General features: G+C 37.3%; 1 protein-coding gene across 6 annotated transcripts in view; it reads right to left on the bottom strand.

The window, feature by feature from the left end:
• Window positions 1-1,069: 1,069 nt before the first annotated feature.
• Window positions 1,070-20,319, bottom strand: part of CDC42SE2 (CDC42 small effector 2) — an 80,774-nt gene continuing 61,524 nt past the window's right edge. For all 6 annotated transcript variants that reach the window (XM_066339305.1, XM_066339306.1, XM_066339302.1 and 3 more), the window contains 3 exons: window positions 7,974-8,075; window positions 3,398-3,515; window positions 1,070-2,973 (listed from right to left, as the gene is read on the bottom strand). In XM_066339305.1, the coding sequence (XP_066195402.1) occupies window positions 3,417-3,515; window positions 7,974-8,075 (201 nt within the window). In that variant the 3' untranslated portion in view covers window positions 1,070-2,973; window positions 3,398-3,416. The remainder of the gene's footprint in view (window positions 2,974-3,397; window positions 3,516-7,973; window positions 8,076-20,319) is intronic.

A 20,319-nucleotide genomic window follows, 5' to 3' on the forward strand; every position in this document is an offset into this window, starting at 1 on the left:
TTAAGATATCAATGTTACCTGTCACAGATTATCTCTGATCCCATGACACTCACTTCCATGCTTACTCAGAACAAGCATTAGGAAATTGATCCAGGTTGAAACTAACCAATTTGGCCATACAACCCCAACCTTTACAATAGGCCAGTATCCAACAGTTAGCTGCTGAATCAGTGTCAGGGCTAGCATGAACTGTCAGGGTAAGTAGACGTGACTAGTCCAAATCAGTTTCATTGACATGCCTTTAAAGTAATCCTACTAATCACCGGCAGAATCAGCAAAGAATTTTCAGTTAGATTTAATGTCATTCACTGAATATGCACTTATAAGTGCAACATCATCATTATATACGCATTTAAGTGCATCAAGTGGAACATCTGGTCTTCAAGATACACCTTTGTAGACAGTTTTAATCTATGACCTCAGCATTTTAAAAAAAAGAACCCTTTAGTTGATATCTCCTGGATTTATCTCCATTCTTATTTTCCTTTAGAACCTTACTTCCCTCTAGTCACCTTTTTTTTTGTCAACTGGCAATTTAATGGACTTGGCATGAGCTAAAGAATTCATCATCAGTCTTTAGAAGAATTTGGCATGAAATTTAAAGTAGTAAGTTAGTGCTTAAGGAATAAATGTTACGAGTGTCAAATACAAAAATTAACTGACCCAAACAGAGAGTAGGCAATATTATGCCTTGCAGGTGATTTTAATGCATATTATGGAGACAAGTCTTTTTCTGATCACCACAGTAATCTGCAGCACAATCAGGAAAATAGCACACATATGAGTTGCAGTCAAAAGGAAAGATTTCCAAAGTGTTTTTAAGACACTCTCCCTTCCTTGCAGAAGCCCCTGTCAGCTATGTTAAATCAATGCAACAATAATAGTGATGAAATTATGGTTTAATCCATTTGGCAACAAAAGGGTCATGTGACATGAAAAAAACTCAAGCCTGCAAATTATTTATTGACACTAATAGGTTACTCTTTTCACCACAAATCTGTCTGTAAGATGCAAGTGTTTTTCTAAGGCAAATACAATTTATTGAAAGGAAAAAGTGTAGGCCACAAACTGAAAGAAAACATTTATTGAATCAAAGTCAATACTTTCTTTTTAATATCTACAAGCCAACACTGAACTGACTTTATTCAAGAATGAACACAATGTACAAAAAAAGTATGTCTGCTATAAAAATACGTCAATTTTTTTTCTGGCTATTGAGCTGAAAACATTTTGGCAAGTGCAAGATAGGTTTGGCAAGCAAATTTAAGCTGCTATTACCAATAACAAAGATCAAATAATTTTGTAATAGTTTTGTAGTATATTTAAGAGTCATTGTTAAAGTGGCATTGGAAATGCTAACCCCTAAAAAAAAATATGTATCACTGCACCGCCATGTGTTTATGCATCCAGACAACTGAACACCCCATCAGGAATCAGTATCTTTATCACTGAATACTAACCAACCTAATTTGAGCTATTCAACCAGATAAGCAACACCTACCACTGAAATACAACCTAGAGAAGGCATGGCTGTGTATTTTACATGTTGCTTACAAACAGAGAGAGAAGATTAGGTAGGTTCTCATATTTAAATCAACCAGACAGCTGCTGCAATGTGAAATCAGGGAAAGAAAAGAAATAGAATAAAGAATCATTGACAGCAACAGTCTACATGCATACTTGCATATAAAAATGGATTTGATTAGGCTCAGTTATGCCTTATTTGTTTGAATGGTTTGGGGTTTTTTCCCACATAAACATTTAATGTAACCAGGCCTCATGTAACTGACTTCTCTAAAACCACCAGTAAGAAAAAATGGACCATTTATAGAGATAATCTGAAAACTGTGCAATTTTAAAATGCAGTTTCACAACATGTGAAAGAAACATACTTTGGAACCTGAGCAAAAGGCATTTTACTGACTTAGTAAAAAGTCACCCTGTATGCTGTTTTCATTGGCACCTGTTCTGCCAGATTAGTATGTTGCTCTTAGCAACTTCCATGGCCCCTAAATATTTAGTACAGAGAAACTGCCAACTACTTAGAAAGTTCTACTATACTTTTCAGCCAATATTGCAGGCAGTCTGACATGCTGCTACTGGAAATGACTGTACAGATGTAAATTAGGAAAAATGGTATGAAGAAAAAGCAGCAGCCAAATATGTTGCTCTTCTGTTTAAATAGACTAAAGCAATTCCACAACACTTAGGTACGGTACTACACTGGTTTCAGTCTCAAGGTCAGCTCTTTCAAAATAAATATACTGAACATTTACAACAAATGCTTCATGAATGCAAGCTCTCTCTTTATTATTTCAAGACCAATTGGATAAAAACTAAAATAAAGACATAACTCTGAAGCAGCTAAGTTACAAGTTCTTTTTCAAAAACAGGCATGACTTGGTGCCACAGCAAAAATTTTCACATCTGCAGTAAGCAATTTTTTTTTTCTTTTAGCACCAAGCAGGCCACCATAAAAAGCAACCTCACAAAGCATGCGATCATCTACTCAGTTGATTTTGTATGAAATAATTATTTGTGCTTGCAGGTCTCAGACCTTTCAAAAATGGGGTGAACATTAGGTAATTAAAGACATTAGCGGAAACTCATTCTTTTCTGAATTACTTGAGAAAAGATTAAAAGACTAAAAAGCAACAGAATTGCATTAGTATTTCTGAGGAATGAGGAAAGCTAAGGTCGGTGCTTTAATTTGCCTTAAAACAACTAAAAAGGAACAACCAATCCTAAACTCTACGGCCATGATACTGATAGAGGCCAATGCGTGCATGCCACTGAAAGGCACAGTCGGACCAATCTGATAAACGGCATCATCAGAGCAAAACAGCAACTTTTCACTGGACTAATCGCAAAGGGTGAACAATAAGCCATCACTTCTCTTGTCATGAGCACAGAAAGCAGTCACCAAGGCAAAAGGGAGGACACAGGAAAGAAGATACAGGAACTCACATAAACCTAAAAGACAGAAAACACACATTAAACCAGGTTTTGAGCATTCTGAGTGACCATTTTCCAACTGTAATACTGCTGTATATTGACTTAACACCATACATCTTAGGAACCACGGCAAAAATGGTACCATAAATCACACCACGAACTTCTTATGAGATCTGTTCTACAACTTCACCTGCGAAGATTAGCCTACAGTATCATCTTTGGTTAAAAAATGCTTAAGGTCAGACTGATACAGTCACAACAATGTGCTGTTCATTCCATGAAAAATTAAATTCTTAAAAGATATCTAAATTTTTACTCAGAAATGGATTTTACAATTGGCCATCATAAACACAGAGGTTTTTATAGGGTGATAATTATGGAGTAGTGTGATTGTTTTTCATACTGCTCTAACAGTGCCTAAAAAGCAGAAAAAAATACTCACAGGAAAGTTATCCCCAAGGTTATCCTGCCTTTGTATCTACGAGTTGCATTTGAACATTTGCAGATATGCCACCTCCATAGCCGCCCTTGGATTGCATCTGATTCTGAATTGAGCTGACCTGGAGATAGAAGGGAAAAGTAGGGTAGAGGAAAGAAGAAAGACAATGAGCTGTAGCATCTTCTTGCTTCTCATTTTATTTTTTCTCTAGATTTAGTTTCCAAGTGTTCCTTTATTACCAGTAAAGCTACATTATTTTTGCACAAGGACACATGCATCCAAGGCTTGCTGAAATTTTAACTTCAGCGTGTAGCTCAGCAGAGGAGATGAAAGAAGTGGTGCTGAGGCAAGTTTTTCCTCTCTCCCAAAGAAAACTGGCTGATTCATGGTTCCACTGACCCACTTGATCAAAAAATAAAAAAAATAATCTCTTACTGACATTGACTCCACCTGAAAAACTAAAATTTATCTTGTTACATGGAAAACGTTCACCAGCAAGTGTAATGAACTGTAAGTTCATCATTAAGTTAACATCATTATGTTAAAAGTTTAATAGTCAACTTGCAAATATCTGTATGGCTAATTCAGATCGTTAAAACAGGGCTAAACTAGGATTTTCTAAGTCAAAAAGGACTTTGTGGTTTGTGGAACATTTTTGATTTATCTACTTATGTGATGACATACAGTGCTTCCCTGAATTGATACTGTTCGTTTAAATGGAGGGCATTTGCTTTTTAATCTACACTCAATGTGAACTTCCCTGATTTGAAGGTATTTTTAGCCTGATGCATATAAATACAAGGGGACAAACCCTTCATGCCCCATGTTTCAAGACATGCACACCTTGCTATGATTTTCACTGCCTCTATCACCAAACAAAAAAGGAATTCACAGTTCTTTCCTGCCTGCTTGCATGAGTCAAAATAATCATGTCCAAGTGCCTGCATGAAGACAACTCGAATCTTAAAGGTTTGGCCCTTTTTTCCTCTGCATCCCAGAGCACACATAGCAACTACACAAAGAGTGAAAAATAACATTCACTCAAGGCTATGCCTGCAGGGCACCACTTCCAATTATTTCATCTATGCTCCTCCTTTACAGAGATTTAAAAGCATCACTGGAAAGCTGTATTAAAACAGCACAGGAGAAATACTTCCAAGCAGCTTGCACAATATTCCCTGTCTACAAAGACAAAAGAAATAATTTCTTTTTTCCACAGCAAGCAAAACACATGCACATGTATGGAATGCATCAGCAAACTCATTCTTCCATGCAGTTTTTCAAACCTATGTGACAAAAGAACCTGATTTTTTATCTTTATCTTCAACAATATGGCATATTGCAAGGCTATGCAAAAGATTGTTTATATGCATTTAAGCAGTGCAATGTAAAACCATTTTATACTTCGGCCTTTTGCTAAAATAAGTGATACAGCCACAGCAAAGCAGTATTACCATCTTATTTTTCTTCAGGGAAAAGTGTTCAGAGCCAATTTTCTAGTGCTCTGACATCAAAGACTACAAACTCAATAAAAGAGTGTGTTGAAGTGCATGGGGATGTATTTAAGAACTTCCACATTTTACCAAGCTGCTCATCTTCTTCCCCAAGCATCTTTTGCTGCCCATGGAAAAAAATGAAGTTTGAATTTAGTTTTTTTCCTCAGAAAATAATATATACGTAAATGTATTCATTAATATACATGTAAATGTATTCACGCGAGTGAATATAGGATGCTCTTAATTTTATCTGAATGAACTCTGACTTCAGCAAAAATGAACTACAAAAATCTCTAGGCCACATCAGCTTTCTGCCTAACAACTTGCTTTAAAGACTTGAAAATTCTGGAGAGCAGCAAATCAACACAAATTGCAAGGCTAAAGTGTAAGCTTTTATGAGTATTTCTAAAAGTTAGACTAATTTCTCTGGTTCCTTAGTCACACCAGTTAATGGATAAGGCAGTATCAGTCTTAAATGCAGACTGCTGCCCTCAGAACAGAGAATGCAACAAATGAAACTAGTCTGCACTAACAGTTCAGTAGCTATTTTGTATACGAAAACTTTTGTAGAAGACATACAACAATTAAACTGCTGAGCAAAAAAGGCTGAACATTTGTAGGTTCATATGGTGGCATTCTTTTTGAAGCACCCTCCTTTTGAGGCTGTTTGAGCAACAAGAACAAGCACTGTGAAACACAATTTTTGTTTTTTTCTTTCCCAAAGATGTCATTGCCTTTCTTTGATGATATGTCAAGGCTGTCCTCTCTTATGTCTAATTTAGATGGGAATTAATGATTTTAAAGTTTTTGGAAAGGAAAGAGGATCATAACCATTAAGGATCATGCAACTATTGTGCTGCTTATGTATCTCATTAGATTTCCTTCTTTCCTTTTCTTTCCCTCCCTTTCAGAATTAGGAAACAGCACAGATGGACCCTGAGAAAGAAAATAATGAAAACTACATGAAATAAATGAAATCAAAGTCTGAATTGAAGAATACGAGGCAGCAGAAGAAAGAGATTTCACCACAGACTGTGAAAGCAAAATAGGGAAAAAAAGGACAGGAATGAACAAGAAACAGTGCACAGAGAGCTCCTACTGTTTAAGTACACCTCTGACAAAGGAGCAAGGCACTCTACAGAGAAGGCAAACAAAACCCAAATATATTTCAGAAATATTCTGAATAGTCAGAAAACTATTCTGTCAGAATCGTAAAGATGTATAACAAAAAATAATGCTGATGAAAAAAGGCACAGGGCAGACAGAAAGTGAAGAAAGAATCAAATTTAAATGGGAAAACAGTAATTAAATTGCAGATATTCACCTAAGCTATTTAGAAAAAGAAGGCACAAAGAGGTTCCTGAAGGAATACAATGTCCATACTATAAAGTAAATTATGCAGCAGAAGAACATGTGAAACTTAATGCTGTAATCTTGGAATTTACACTGTGAAGAATGAGTATGGAGACCATCACAGAAGAGGCAGAAAATATGCAGTGTGAGAAAGTAGAGATTTGAGCTTCTAAAGCAAGGGGAGTGGGAATGATTATTTTTCACATACAGATACTTTCCATCTAGGATCAGAAAAATCTCTCTGGTCACTGATGCAGCATATTATGCAAATGTAAAAAAAGAAAAAAAAAGAGAGAAAGAGCTGCTTAGGAGTATTCAAAATGAAAAAGTTTATGTAGAGAGACAATAATAATTACCTACTATCTGGAGATAAACTGCGTATTATGCAAGACGAAGGTGAGGGCAAATAGTGAAAAAAATAAAGCTTCAGGCCATCTACACAAACCTCAAATAAGGCATCTCAGCTGTGGGAATGAGGAAGGTTCCCTCAGGAGAAACAACAAATATTGAAAATGCAAAAGCCATGCTTAAAAAAGTAATCAAACAAGCTGCTCACATTGTTATCTGTTTATTATTTCAATTTATATTGGCTTTAAATATTATGTAATATATTACATTAAATAAGGAACTGGATTCAACTAAATTTTATCAAGTGGAATCTGCATTTGGCTGTTTAACTTGCTTAGAGAGGTTTTACTAGAAATCCTTTCCAATCCACTATGTTGTTTCTGGGAAAATATAGTGAATTTTTTTATGTTGAATTTTCTAGCTTTGCCCTTCCTCATTACATGCTGAGTTACAAAAGTTTTTGTCTGATCTCAAACTAAACTTTCAACTTAAACTAGTTGAAACTAAAACTGCCCTCCTTTGCCTACATTAAAACTGTCTTTTTTAGCTCTGCTTTCTATTCTGACACCTCTGACAGAGATTTTTCCTCTATGCCAGTAAGTGTTTATCATCTCGAAATTTTTTCCTTTGAAGATGACTAATGAAATCAAGAAGCATTTTTCATCTACATACAACCAATACTTTATATTACTGACTTTAGAAACAGATTGGCATTTCACAGAAATTTGAAGCGGTACAAGATACATCCATTTCCATAAGCTCATTTTCCTTATCTATCTTACCTTCTGTTTTTTCACTTTCAGAGAGCTAAAAATATTTATTGTGCCTATCTTCTACAGGAAGCTACAAAATCTTACCTGTGACACTGTTTGCTCTGGAAATAATTCACACTGCAAACAGGGCTACAGAATATAGAAAAAGCTCAGCAAGAACACCCAAACTGTAAATTTGTGTGCACCATAAACTGAGGTAAGTTAGTTTTACATGAACTATATTTAAAACAACTTGAGGCATTTAAGGTAAGAAACATAGTCAACTCTAAGACACTTAGATTTTTCTATATAATACCTGAGTATATTTTCAAGTATACATCTATTTTGGTTCATATGTATAATCAGAGTGAATTTTTGCTTTAGAAAGTATTTTATATCCTTTATACAGCATCTAAAATGCATTATCAATAAACATAGGAATTGAAAAAATCATATTCAGTATTCTTGAACGCAAGTTCTAAGGACTTGGAATTAAAATGCTATCAGGTTATACTTCAGTTACACAGATTTTTTTTATGAGCTGAAAGACTCATAGCTTCAGCTAAAACATACAAATAGTTTTCCTGTATTCTGTCTAATATGAACTGATGTGCATCCACTCATGCTTACTGAATCCATTCCACCGAACAGGTCTCCAGATCCTACATGAGCTGTGTGAACAAAGTTCGTCGGCTCCCCAATCATGCTTCGATCAATCCGCCGTCGTCTTTTCTGAAAGGAGGGGTAAAAAAAAAATAATCTGAGATTCACTGAAAAGGCAAAACCAGTATGTATCATAAATGTACAAGTTATCCATCTATAGGAAGGATATTGCATGCACTCTAAGATATTTCAACAGAGTAAAAAAACTGAGACCAAATTCTGACATTAACCAAGACACTAGTATTCACTGTCCTTTCTACTTGGAGGATGTGTACCAGACAAGCACAGATACCACTCCTAACATTTAGGCCAATAAAACATTTGTAAATAAAAAATTTGTAAATTCTGCATTTATTAACTGGTCCTTGCAATGTTTCATACAGTAACTTCTGCTTATATTTGTATTCAAATCATCAGATCAAAATTCAGTTATTCAAAACAAGAATTAACGATCAAAGTGTGTTAGAGTACTCAGCAAAGCCACAACTGATCGAATTTCTTAGTTGCATGCCCTGATGTCACTGTTTGTAATATACTTCATGGCAATGTCCAGAACAGTGCTTTGAGTTTGATCAGGGTTAGTCACAGACATATCTTTATTGAACTCTGCACCTGTACACTCAAGATAACTTTCAGTCTGCATGATTCTCAACTGTGAGCTGAAGGGGTGCAGTGCAGTAGTAAGGCAAAATGCCAGCTCAGGGACTTTTCTGATTCCTACACTGTGTGACAGAAGACAAGAATTGCTTAACCTCTGCTTTCCAGTTTTCAGAGTCACAGCTTCATTTTTCAGTGATATAATAACACACATATAAAAAAATTAGAGGCAGTAAAGAATTTCCCTAATTAAAGCTGCTTTGGTTGCCTGCCTCCAGCTAAGCATTGCATCTAAAGCAGAAAAATAAGAAAACCCTATCCTCACTTCTTAGGCCAGAGCCAGGAGCTGACACAGAGCAATTCATGCAGTGTGTAGTGAATCATATGCCCATATTCTGAAAAATGCCTGCCTTTGGAAAAACAGGGGAAAAAAAAAAAAAAAAGCCATGAGAAACAGTTCCAGTATCTCAGTTTAAGGCATATTGTACAAAGTAGAGTTTAACAGCTAAAGAATTACTTGAGCTCAAGTGAAACCTTCCCGTTACCTGAAAGTTCACTCAGTCTTGTTTTTAATGGCCTCAATTTCTAATTGGCTATGAGACTGTACACCACACAGACTCAAGGCACAAAGGTACATGCCTTGACTAGACTAGCTAGTATTTCAATAGCTACAGATGAAATCTTTATGAATCAGAGCCCACAGCTACGAGAATACAACATAGGGTTTAGCCAGCAAATACAAAAAACATTTAATCCTGTCCTGCACCTTTTCCCTTTAACAGATTTCAGCAGGTTTCAGCACCTTCTTGCATGTTATGAATATCTGGGATGAGGAGGAACACATAAAATTCTGTAAAAACAGCTAAATACAATCTATGCTAAAACTACTAGTGAATTCTCTAATTTCAAAGAATTTTACAAAATCAATCAAAGTATTCCAGATATATATAAGTTATATTTACACATCCCGTACTCTAACAGGATGTGATGTTGACATAGAAAGATAATCTAGACAGCTATATGAAAATACACTACTCTAATACAACCACTTAAAATCGTTTCATGTCTGTAGCAGTTGTCCCTCTCCCTCTTTTTAAAAAAAATAGCAGCCAAATTTATGTATCCAAACAACACATCCGTAATTTTTTCATTTTAACAGAGTGATGCAGAGAATATGTAGACACACTCAAACATTTTATATTTTTTTTATCCTGTTTATGAGCTTTTAAGACAATTTAACCTCTTTTTTTGTGCTAAGTAACTTATGTTACTCCTTAACTTGTTGCTAAGATAACTGGCATCCAAGTAACAAAGTGCTGATCTCATGAATGACTGTAAACGATTCTTCACTAATCATCTGCTAGTCAACCAGTAACCATTAGTTAAACTGCGCTGCCAGCAAACCATCTTTTATCTAAAGTGAGTTCCTTATCAGAGGCCATCAGCCTATTAACCCCTGACATGTGGGCTCCATGAAGCTATGGAACAGTATTTAAATGCAGTGCCACAAAACAGTTCACTGTGAAAGCAAATAAAAAAATTATTGACCTTTTTTTTCTGCAGGAGTACCCAGCTTGCATTTCCATTACTGTTTTAGCTTGGATCTGAGAATGCTTTTGAAGCAACTTCACCAGTTCTCACATATCATGATTCAATTTTAATTTCAGACTAGCTAACCTTGGAGTGCACAAATTAGAGTTTTTTTAAGATTAAGCTGAACTGGAAGACTAACTGATACTCCCTCATTGCTAACAGACATTGAGGCCAATGAACCAGGTGAGCCAGGCTGGAGTAGATCACAAGACGTCTAATGCACATCATGACTCCCCAACATCAACTATTCTGCTATCCTACACAGCTGAACTTACTAGAATGTGCTGTTCCTGTAGACATGGTCTCAGCCAGAACCAAAACAACCAATTAGAATGTGTCAAGGGACATGCAGAGCACCTTAAAAAATCACCTCTTTAAAGGAATGGAACACAAGAGAAAGCAGTGGGGGAACATGCCTGGACAGGTTACAAAGCTTTAACAGAGGACACCATAAATACTAGCTTTGCCAGAATTTCATTTTGAAGTTGTATTTTCTGAGGTCTTGTATCTGTAAGAATACATGCATAACAAGGTTTTATACACTGTAAGAATTAACACAAGACTGATTTTTTCAGTAAACTGAATTTGAAAGCTGAAAAGCAGTACCTTCACCTCCTACTTAGAAAGAAATTAAATGTAGCTATGCTCATTTCCATCTACCATCTGTGGCTTTCCATGTTCCATCCTTGTGCAGCTCTCTTGTGCAGCTCTCTCTCTCTCTCACAAGCCTTTCTTGTGTGACCGACTTCTTGTGCTGAAGGACTGATTCTGCGTTCTGGGAGTTAAAAGTAGTGTGCTTGGGAAGTGGCCCCTGTCTTCTCTAGGGCCACAGAAGCTGCGGCTGATCAGCTGAGTTAATTACCATGAGGAGGGGAAGACATTTAATATACCTTGTGTTTAAAGGAAATAAAAAATGCTGACAGGCTCAGCAAAATTTAACCCCACTAGGCTTCACCCATACCTCAAACTGCTTGATATCATACCATAAAAAATTACCCTCAGAATAATTTACACACCACTAATCTAGTAATAAGTAGCAATGAAGTGTGATTAAAGGTCATCTATTAAACAAATAAATATTTGACACTAGCGCAAAGAACTTCAAATACACACACCCTTGAGCACCACCTAAAGCTTTGTCTTCAAGATGCTTCTGACAAAACTAATATATGTCCCAACCATGTCAGCCTGATGTTCTGGGTTGACGCTGTCCCCTATCTCATATCTTGGACTACACTGTTGTGTCTGGCAGCTGCCCCCTCCCTCTCTGGCGGGGCCAGCTGCTTTCGCTGCTGGCTGCTCTCTCTGGCTTGGCTGCGCGCTTGCTGCTGCTGCTTCTCTCTCTCTCTCTCTGCCTGCCTGCTCCTGCCGCTGGCTTTCGCCGCTTCTGTTTGGTTTTTTTTATTTCCTTCCTTTTCTTCTCCCTTCCCCCCCCACCCCCGCCACCAAGATTTTGGACCGGCTCTGGACCTGACCTGAGAAGTCGGAGAATCTCCAGGGCCCACGGAAGAAGCTCTGCACCCTCCCCCTCACAGAAACTGTTTTTTCCCTTTTCCTTGGTGTTGGGAAGTGATTTTTTTTCATTTGTCAATAAACCGGTTTTTTCCACTTTTCCTCCAAGGTGTTTTCCTTCCCGAACCCAGGGCTGGGGAGGGGGGAAGCGGTGGTGGAGGTTTGTTTTTAGGGGACTCCTTTTAGAGGTTCTCCCCTAAATTATTCCAAACCAGGACACCTAATATGATGAGTCCTGCCTACTCTATTTGAGTTCCTTGTGGATTTTTTCCTAGCAGGAGGGAAATAGAAGTAGGTTCATATTATGCTTAGTTAACTTGACTCTTATCTTTCTTGGCAGTTTAGGTCAAGTTACTATAACTTTTGGTATCAATGGACAAAAAAAGTTTAAAATCTATTAAAGTGTTCTTTCCCCTTTACCTTGTGCCAAAGTACTTCCCCTTTTACTAGGAGGGCAAGGGGAGACAAGAAACATAACAATGGTGAGATGAGAGGAAAAGACCTGTGAGAGGATCCTGGAAGTGGAATATGAAGTGCCATCATTTAATGGCTTTCCTCAGTTTGCTCCCTTGACAAAAAGCTGAAGAATTTGGATTGTGAAGTACATAATGGGCAATCTTTACAGAATTGAAGAAAAACTGATCTTGAAACTGAAGCAGAAGAAGGCTTGTGTGTTAAACGTCTTGAGAAGAATGGAAGTAGCCTGAAGACCCACCTCAGAACGCTTGCTTTGAATGTGCACAAGATGCAGTGGAACTGGATCACATTTCAGTTACCATAGAAATGAAGTAAAAATTGATCCTTTCTATTCTTAACCTGTGAGTGACGCTTTGTACCCACATGGTAGCTTTTCCTTCGAAATATCAGATAGAAAATCAGAAAGTCTCCAATAGTTGCATCACACAAAATATTTTAACTCTGCAAGTTTCTTGAAATTTTAAACAATTTTAAACTTTTGCCCTGAAGTTAAACTAATTATACCATGTACTTAACCTGCCCTCCAGCAAAGCCACAAACACTTCACTGAAATGCTGTTTTTAATAGTTCCAAAGACTACTTGTTGCAAGAAATTCAAAACTGTAGTTTGTTTCTTTAAACACACAATTGACACTGATGGGTCCAGAATTATGTAAAATTTCCTTTTTAGTCCCCTGTGGTTTTGGCTTTCAGGGAAAGAGTGATCTTTTTTCACTATCTACAGATTCTGTCCAGAGGTCAGGCTATACTTCTTTAGCTCAAGCCCTTTTCATAAGCAATGGCAACACTTCTAAACTTGGCAAGCTCTCTGCCTGTATGAAAAAGACAAGTTTTGGAATTTTTTCTCCTTTCTGCAGTACCCTCTCTGCTCCTGATGAGTGGTCCTCTCTAAAATAAAAAAAAGAAAAGACACACAGAGTAGCACCAAGGTTGCAAACATGCAAAAAATACTAAGTGATATTACTTAGATCATGGGAGGCTGACAATTACTTTTCTGCTAAAAGTTAAAGCTGCAAGTGAAGTCAACTTTTGTATGAAGTCTCATACAAAGATATTCCAAAGTCAAGTGCCAGCCTACATTTGCTGGGTATCAAAGCAAAAGAATCTGTTAAGCTCCAGAAGAACATGCTCTATACTAGGTATTTTGAGATGGCTGACATATCAGAAATCCAAGTTTGTGAAATGTGACACACAGCATTGCAAAGGACCCTACAACACAAAGGTCTGCATGTATTTTACCTGCAGCAGGCTGTCCTCAAATGAAAGTGGTATTGCAGGTGTAGATGAGGAATCTGCACTGAAGCATAAAACAATACATTATGGAAACTGAAGAAATTCATTCAGAGGGGGATGATATATTATTGCCGTATTGTGAATTCAAAAGCTCTGAAAACAATGCTTCTTTATTAAAATTCATACATACGGCACCTTTCTCGTATTGCATACTCATTTAATTTATCCCACTTTACAGAACAAGAAGAAGAGACAACTCTCTTTTTCCACACAGAAATGTTTTTTATCCAGCTGTATGATGTCCCAGCTTTTTATATCTTAGGACCTCAGTGAAGTAACCAGGCAACAGAATACCTACTGTCCTCAATGTCTACATGAACATCTACATGCTATAAAGAATTGTTTTGCAGAATGGGTTTCTGTGGTCGGAGAATAATCAGTTAACATTTATTGCCTCCCAAAAGTTTTCTTTTTTAAATCAAAAAGATGACTGTGCATTCATAAACACTAGAAAGCCACACAGCTTAAAATACTTGTCTCCACAACGTGAGAGTCAATTTTGACTGCTGGCTCGATCATTACAATGGCATCAAATACAGTAAGAAACAATTCACTCTCTGATACTTCATCACAAGCTTGACTTCTAAGTAACAGTATGGTATTTAGAACATAATGAAATATAGTAACTTTTGACCACATCATCTAACCCTTTTTAACAATGGGAGATCTAGTGCTAATACATCTTTCCATACTAAACCAATCCAAATCCCAAATTCTCCTAAAGCAAAATAAATCCCAGTAGAGCCACCACAACTGTCACTCTTATGATAGGGCAAAAGCAAAGAAGGAATATGCTCCTGGTTTTCCTCTGTTTCTACCCACTATATTTGTTTTCACTTTATTTTGTTTTCACACTATATGGAGGCACTATCTACATACTGATAGTACAGATATGGTATGTATACTTATAGAAAATTAAATAGGAACTATCAGACTATAGGGTCTCACATCTATTGTGTTTGATGTTTCAGAAATAACCCTCAAACAACAAGCCTTTGAGTTCTGTTACTACTTACTCTAGTGCTAATTTCAGGATTACCCAATGCAAAAAGCAAACTCTTAACCTTAAATTCACTTTGGGTTGTTTTTACCAATCAAGATAGGTGTCTCCTGTTTCCTCCCTGATGACAAAGTGATATTTCAATGAAAAAAACTGTTGAAACAGAGCCATTTGCTAGCTTTGTTTTCAAAAACTCAGCTGAAACTTCAAAAGCAGTGCAGGCCAAGGATTAAACAAAAAAAATTTTAAAAAATTCCCAAGACAGAAATCTAAGGGAAGGATTTAATCAAAGTCAAGATATTGAACCATTTCAGGATGGAGGATTAGGATGCTTAGACGCGAAACTGAAATCCTTCACTTTATTTTCATTCTTCGACCTTTCATACTTTTTGTTCTGAAAATCTATCAGCAGCAAGATTCCCTCTGCTGTGGCATCCATCTGATCCTCCAGACGCTAACACACAGGAAGGGCTAGGTACTTACTCAGAATAGGAAGTATCAGATCACCCTGTAGAGGTACTTTTCTGTCCTCCCACTCACATGCTGTTCTACTTTCAAAACAGTCTCGTGCACAGAACATCTGAATGTGTCTCAAGACAAGCTGTGGTCCGAGTGGTATGTCTGCGTTCCCAATACTGACCCATCAAAACTGCCCAAAAAGGTCTCACATCAAATTCTGCATAAGGGGGCTGTAGGGGCAAGGGTAGCCCTTGCATATGTTTTTATGCATTGTGTGTTTAATATACATTTCTCCACACCTTCCATTCTAAATAGGAACCTTTATATTCATGTTAAAAAAAAACAACAAAAAAAGCATGTATACATGTAAAGCTGGAAAGCTAACTCCCTACAAGATACCAAAGTTGCTGCCCTCACTAAAATATTTTTCCCAAGTCTACTACTTGCGCAGTTTTTATCAGATTGTTTAAAGACTCCTGACAGATTAAGGGTCTTGCAAACTATGGCTTCATCAGAACACAAGCAGGAGGAAACTGGCACAGGCTTTCATGCCAGCTCTTAAGCAACAGAGGTAAATAGTAGGTGTCCATCAAGCTCAGCTTTCATTATGTTTCCAAAAGCTCATGATGGCTCATGATTTCTCTAGCTAAAGGAGTTAGAAATTGAGACTAACAACTGAAAAGAGCAAAGTTTATTAATAATGTGAGCTGTTACAACTAGCATCTAATAAGCCGATTATCAAGTGTACACTGGATTTAGTTTTTACAGCAGAATCACATACTGACTGACTCAAGCAGAAAAAAAATTATGAAATCTGATTGTCCAAGCTCCTCAGCAAAACAACTAGCAGTTCCATTCATATATAGAAGAAAGCAAAATTGAGGAAAAAATAAAATAATCTAAAATGTCAGCAGAGCTAACATCATGAAATCATCTAGATTGATTTTAAGCTTCAACTTCTCATCAAATTAATCTATTTCATAACCTTATACATGAAACTGGATCATATATTACCTCAAACAGCTCCTTTTTCTTAGCAAATTCACCACCTTCTTCCATCTTTTGAAGTATAAGTTTTTGAATTGTTTACACAATATTCCATTATATTATGATGATGTTAGTCATCATATGACAAAACTGGCAATTGTAGCCTATGTTTTCTAAATAAACAGGAAAAAATTGCCAGATGAGGTCAAATGACTCCAAAAGACAATAGGTCTTTCAAGAAATGTGTTTAGCTCACACATGAAAGGGAACTTGTTCCATTTCAGATGCTTAAACCACCTTTAAGTTACATAGTAAATTCAAATCTATTCCTTGGCATTAGCTAGAAAGCACTGTCCTTTTCAAAATACACATTAGTAAAATTTTAAGATTACATTTGCAACTTTTAACTTGGCTGTCACTTTGTCCACGAATTTACTTATCCTTCTAGCAATTTTATTTCTTTGGGTGGTTTAATGTCTCTTAAACATAATTTTTAAAAAAGGCATTAAAAACCCCAGTAATCTAAAAGAATCACACTGGTTTTCCACTATAGTAACTATAATGCTTTAATGTCTTTAGACTGTGAAGTCTGACTGTAGATTAACAGGTAATCAATTGAAGGACAGTAGAGCATGATGAAAGCAACAAATCACAGACTCAGAGAATAGTCTGGATTGCAAGAGACCTTAAAGATCACCCTGTGCCCCCCGAAGTTCCAACCCGCCTCCCAACATCCTCCACCAGACCAGAAGTCCAAGTGCTACAAGCCCCTGCCAAAGGATATGGCAGCAATAACTTCCCTGTGCAACTTGTTCCGGTGCCTCACTATCCTCACAGTAAATAATTTCTTCCTAATATCCGATCTAATTCTACCTTTTTAAAGTTAAAAAACATTCCCCCTTGCCCTACCACTACTTGCTCTTGCATAAAGTCCCTTTCCAGCCTTTGTAGGCACCCCTGTCTGTGATACCAGCCTTAGTTTCTCAGCAAAAATCATTAACATATTAAGTCTATCCTAGCAGCTGCCCAGCTGAGTAACTTCTATTAGTTTAGCTAATTGCTAAACTAAATTTATCTGTTGCTTGGATCAAGTGCTTATTACCAGCCCATACAGATGAAAATAAAGCTAATCACTGAAACTTCAGGGTCAATCCAGATCTAGGACATGGATAAGAGACAAAAACTCTGCTGTACAGGACACAGGAAGAGAGACTGAACTAGTGGGTTTGTTCACCTGTAAGAAAAGAGACATCTCCTTGTGGCATTAATGGTCTTCCTCTACCTATACAGGAGGGAACAGAAGACAGCCTTCAAGGTGCACAGTGGCAGGCTGAAAAGCCACAGCCCATAGTTACAATACAGAAAACACTGATTAAACATATAAATACAACAGTTACGTAGGTGGTGAAACCCTGGACCAAACCCCCAGTGAATATGAATGCCCATCCTCTGAGATCCCCAGAACACAACTGGTCCTGACCCTGCAAAAGTCAAGTCCAGCTGGTTCTGCTTTGAGCAGCTGCATTGCATCAGATGGCATCCAGAGGTGTCTTGTCAAATGACTACTGTACAAGCCTCTAGCTTCAGATAGTGATGAAGAGCAGGCTGCAATTGACTTTCCTGTATATTCTTCCCAGTAACTAAAAATGGTAATAACATAAAATAGAGGTTAAACAAATGATATAAGGACTCACCACAGTACAAACTTTCTGGAAACTTCTAATAGCTTCTTATAAAAGTCAAATCCCAAAGTTTCCATAAGAACATGCCATAAACTGTATCATGTTGAGCTTTCTTTCCATTCACTTACTGACTGCCCCCAGCAAGAACACAGGAAATACCTGAAGGATCATCTGGCACGGTGAGAGCTGTACTTCTCTAGAGGACATTGCCAGGATTACAACATGTAGCCCCTCCTGCTCAACCAAATGAATGTCTCTTTATCCACAGATACAACACTAACAAAAGGTTTAGGTGTCCTTAAGAACACTGACTATTGAAACAGTTTTGTAAAAAAATTATCTTCCACACTGTAATAAGACTTCCTAGAGCTAGCTGACTAATATAAAGAGTTTTGTTATGTCCTTTGTGTGCAGGTGTCTGAACACATTTGCATCTTGATGGAGGTACGGTACATGTTGCATAAGGTACATTACACACAAGCCTTCTGTACTCCTTTGTACACTCTGTGTAATCTTCTACATCAGAATGATATGCACATACCAAATTCCAGGGCAGAAAATTAAAAGAACAAAAAATTACCTGAAATACTACCTCCAAACAGGTAACAGCCACTGTCAGATACAGGATCCTCACACTCACCATACAAAACCAACCCCTTAGCAAGTCTAACATTTTCCCTGGACTGGCTAAAGGATCCACTGCACTGAAGGAAATACTCCCAAAGACATTACCATATGCTCTCACAAGCCTGCACATTGTGATTCACCTTTAACTATGACAATAAATCAGTGCCCATGTGGTATTTTCAGAAAATCTCTTTATGCAACTCATTCAGTAATGCCCTTACTGGGAGGCAATGGATTTCTGTGAGTTATGACACTGTTTATTTTTTAGTGGTAGGATTAATGAGTGGAAGATCTAGTACTTTTGCTGCAGGCAGAAAGAAAGCCACAGTATTTAATAGCAATATCCTCAGAATCAACAAACAGACACATAGTGAATTAATGAGTTTGAAACACCTCCGTGAGTATCAGACTCTGCCCAGATAGCAGCAGCTTCTTGCTGGTGTGTGTTTGTATATATATATGCAACAAAAACCCTAAATATTTTTTTCAATGATGTGCTGTACAACTTCTCAGTGAAGTTTTATCAAAATGAACTTCTCTAAATGTAGATACTTTTTTTTTTTTTTTGTACAAATCCCTTTTTAAGGGAAGTGATCCCTCTACATCTTTGTGTGCTCAGTCTATGAGACACACTTTTGAAAGCTGATCTTTCTGGAGATCTTCCCACCGGCATTTCCTTGTTAAGTTATTTGTCACCTAAGTGACCTTAGCATTGTCTCAGGGCTGTCCCTGCTGCTCCAAAGGCATACTGATCAGTTACATCCTCAGCATGAGTGCTATCACATGTCGCTGAATGCCCTGATTTGCAGTAGGGAATAAGAATTCGTAAGCATGGAATCACAGATTTCATTCAGTGGCCATCTCACTTCTTGCTCCTGTGAAGACTTCTGCAAAGGTTCCAAATTTGACTGTCATCTTGTTCATCCAGTTTATTTTAGGCAAATCATTTTATAAAAAATGCATCTCAAAATACATTATTATGTGACAGTCCGTCTTTGCTCGTGCTTGAGGCTTCAAAGAAAAAAAGGAGTTAGAACCTACACAAGGAAAGCAGAAACAGCCCCCTATGTTCTTCCCATACTAAGAAACATAGTTACACATTTGAAAGGTGATCTCACTAGCGGACATAGAAATGATGACACTATACACAAAATTAGAAAAAGACAATACAAGCAGCCAAGACAATTTAGCAAGGGATGGCCCAGTAGGTATTTTAGAGATGCTTACACATCAAGCCCACACAGCATGGCTGGAAGCATCTCTGGAAAAGCAGTCTACCACTAAGTGTTAAGGAATGTTCAAATCAGCAGCTGTGCTTAGACTTAAATTAGATTTCTGTTTAGCTTTTGACATATTCAGCATAGTAACTGACAGAGAGCAGCACCACAAAAGCCTATGCCTGACGTGTGGCAAATATCCCAAACGACAGAAGGGAAGTTGTTCAGGAACTAATTAACAAGTTACAACAGAAGCATGGCAGCAAAGGAGGAGCAACATGGTGTGCCATTGAAAATCTATTGCCTGTCTTTCAAACCTACAAAGACAAAAGGCCACTGTGCAGGAAAACTAATCAAGCACTGTAAGCCTACATATTTTTATTGTAACAAGGAACATAAAAAGGAAGCCCTTTCAAGAAATGTCCTGCTTTCCTTGGAAAAACAAAGGAATATCTACTGCCTTGTCCAGTCTCCCATCAAAAGAAAAGCACCAGTTCCAAACATGTACAGACCCTTTTGTGTAGTCTTGCTGAGACACGCCACAATTCCAGAGGTCTTGAGCATAAACAATCATTACTATTTCAATTTCATCAAGTAAGGAAGTACCCCATATTCCTAACTCATTTGTCTCATTCTACTCCTCTAAATTCAGTGTTGTTGAAAAGATCTGTTCAGGAGCAGTAGCAGAAAAGCTTCTGACTCTTCCACTAGCTACACTACAGAAATTTCGTAAAGTTAGGTACATTCACTAGTCACAATTACTGCTAGACTCACAAGTAGTATCAACAACATCACACCATCATTTCTAGAGGTAGTGTTGTCTGTTCATACTATTCAGGAGAACCTTCCTACTTACTAATCCATTTCTG

This window comes from Sylvia atricapilla, chromosome Z (genome assembly GCF_009819655.1).
Source record: "Sylvia atricapilla isolate bSylAtr1 chromosome Z, bSylAtr1.pri, whole genome shotgun sequence".
Taxonomy (NCBI): Eukaryota; Metazoa; Chordata; class Aves; order Passeriformes; family Sylviidae; genus Sylvia; species Sylvia atricapilla.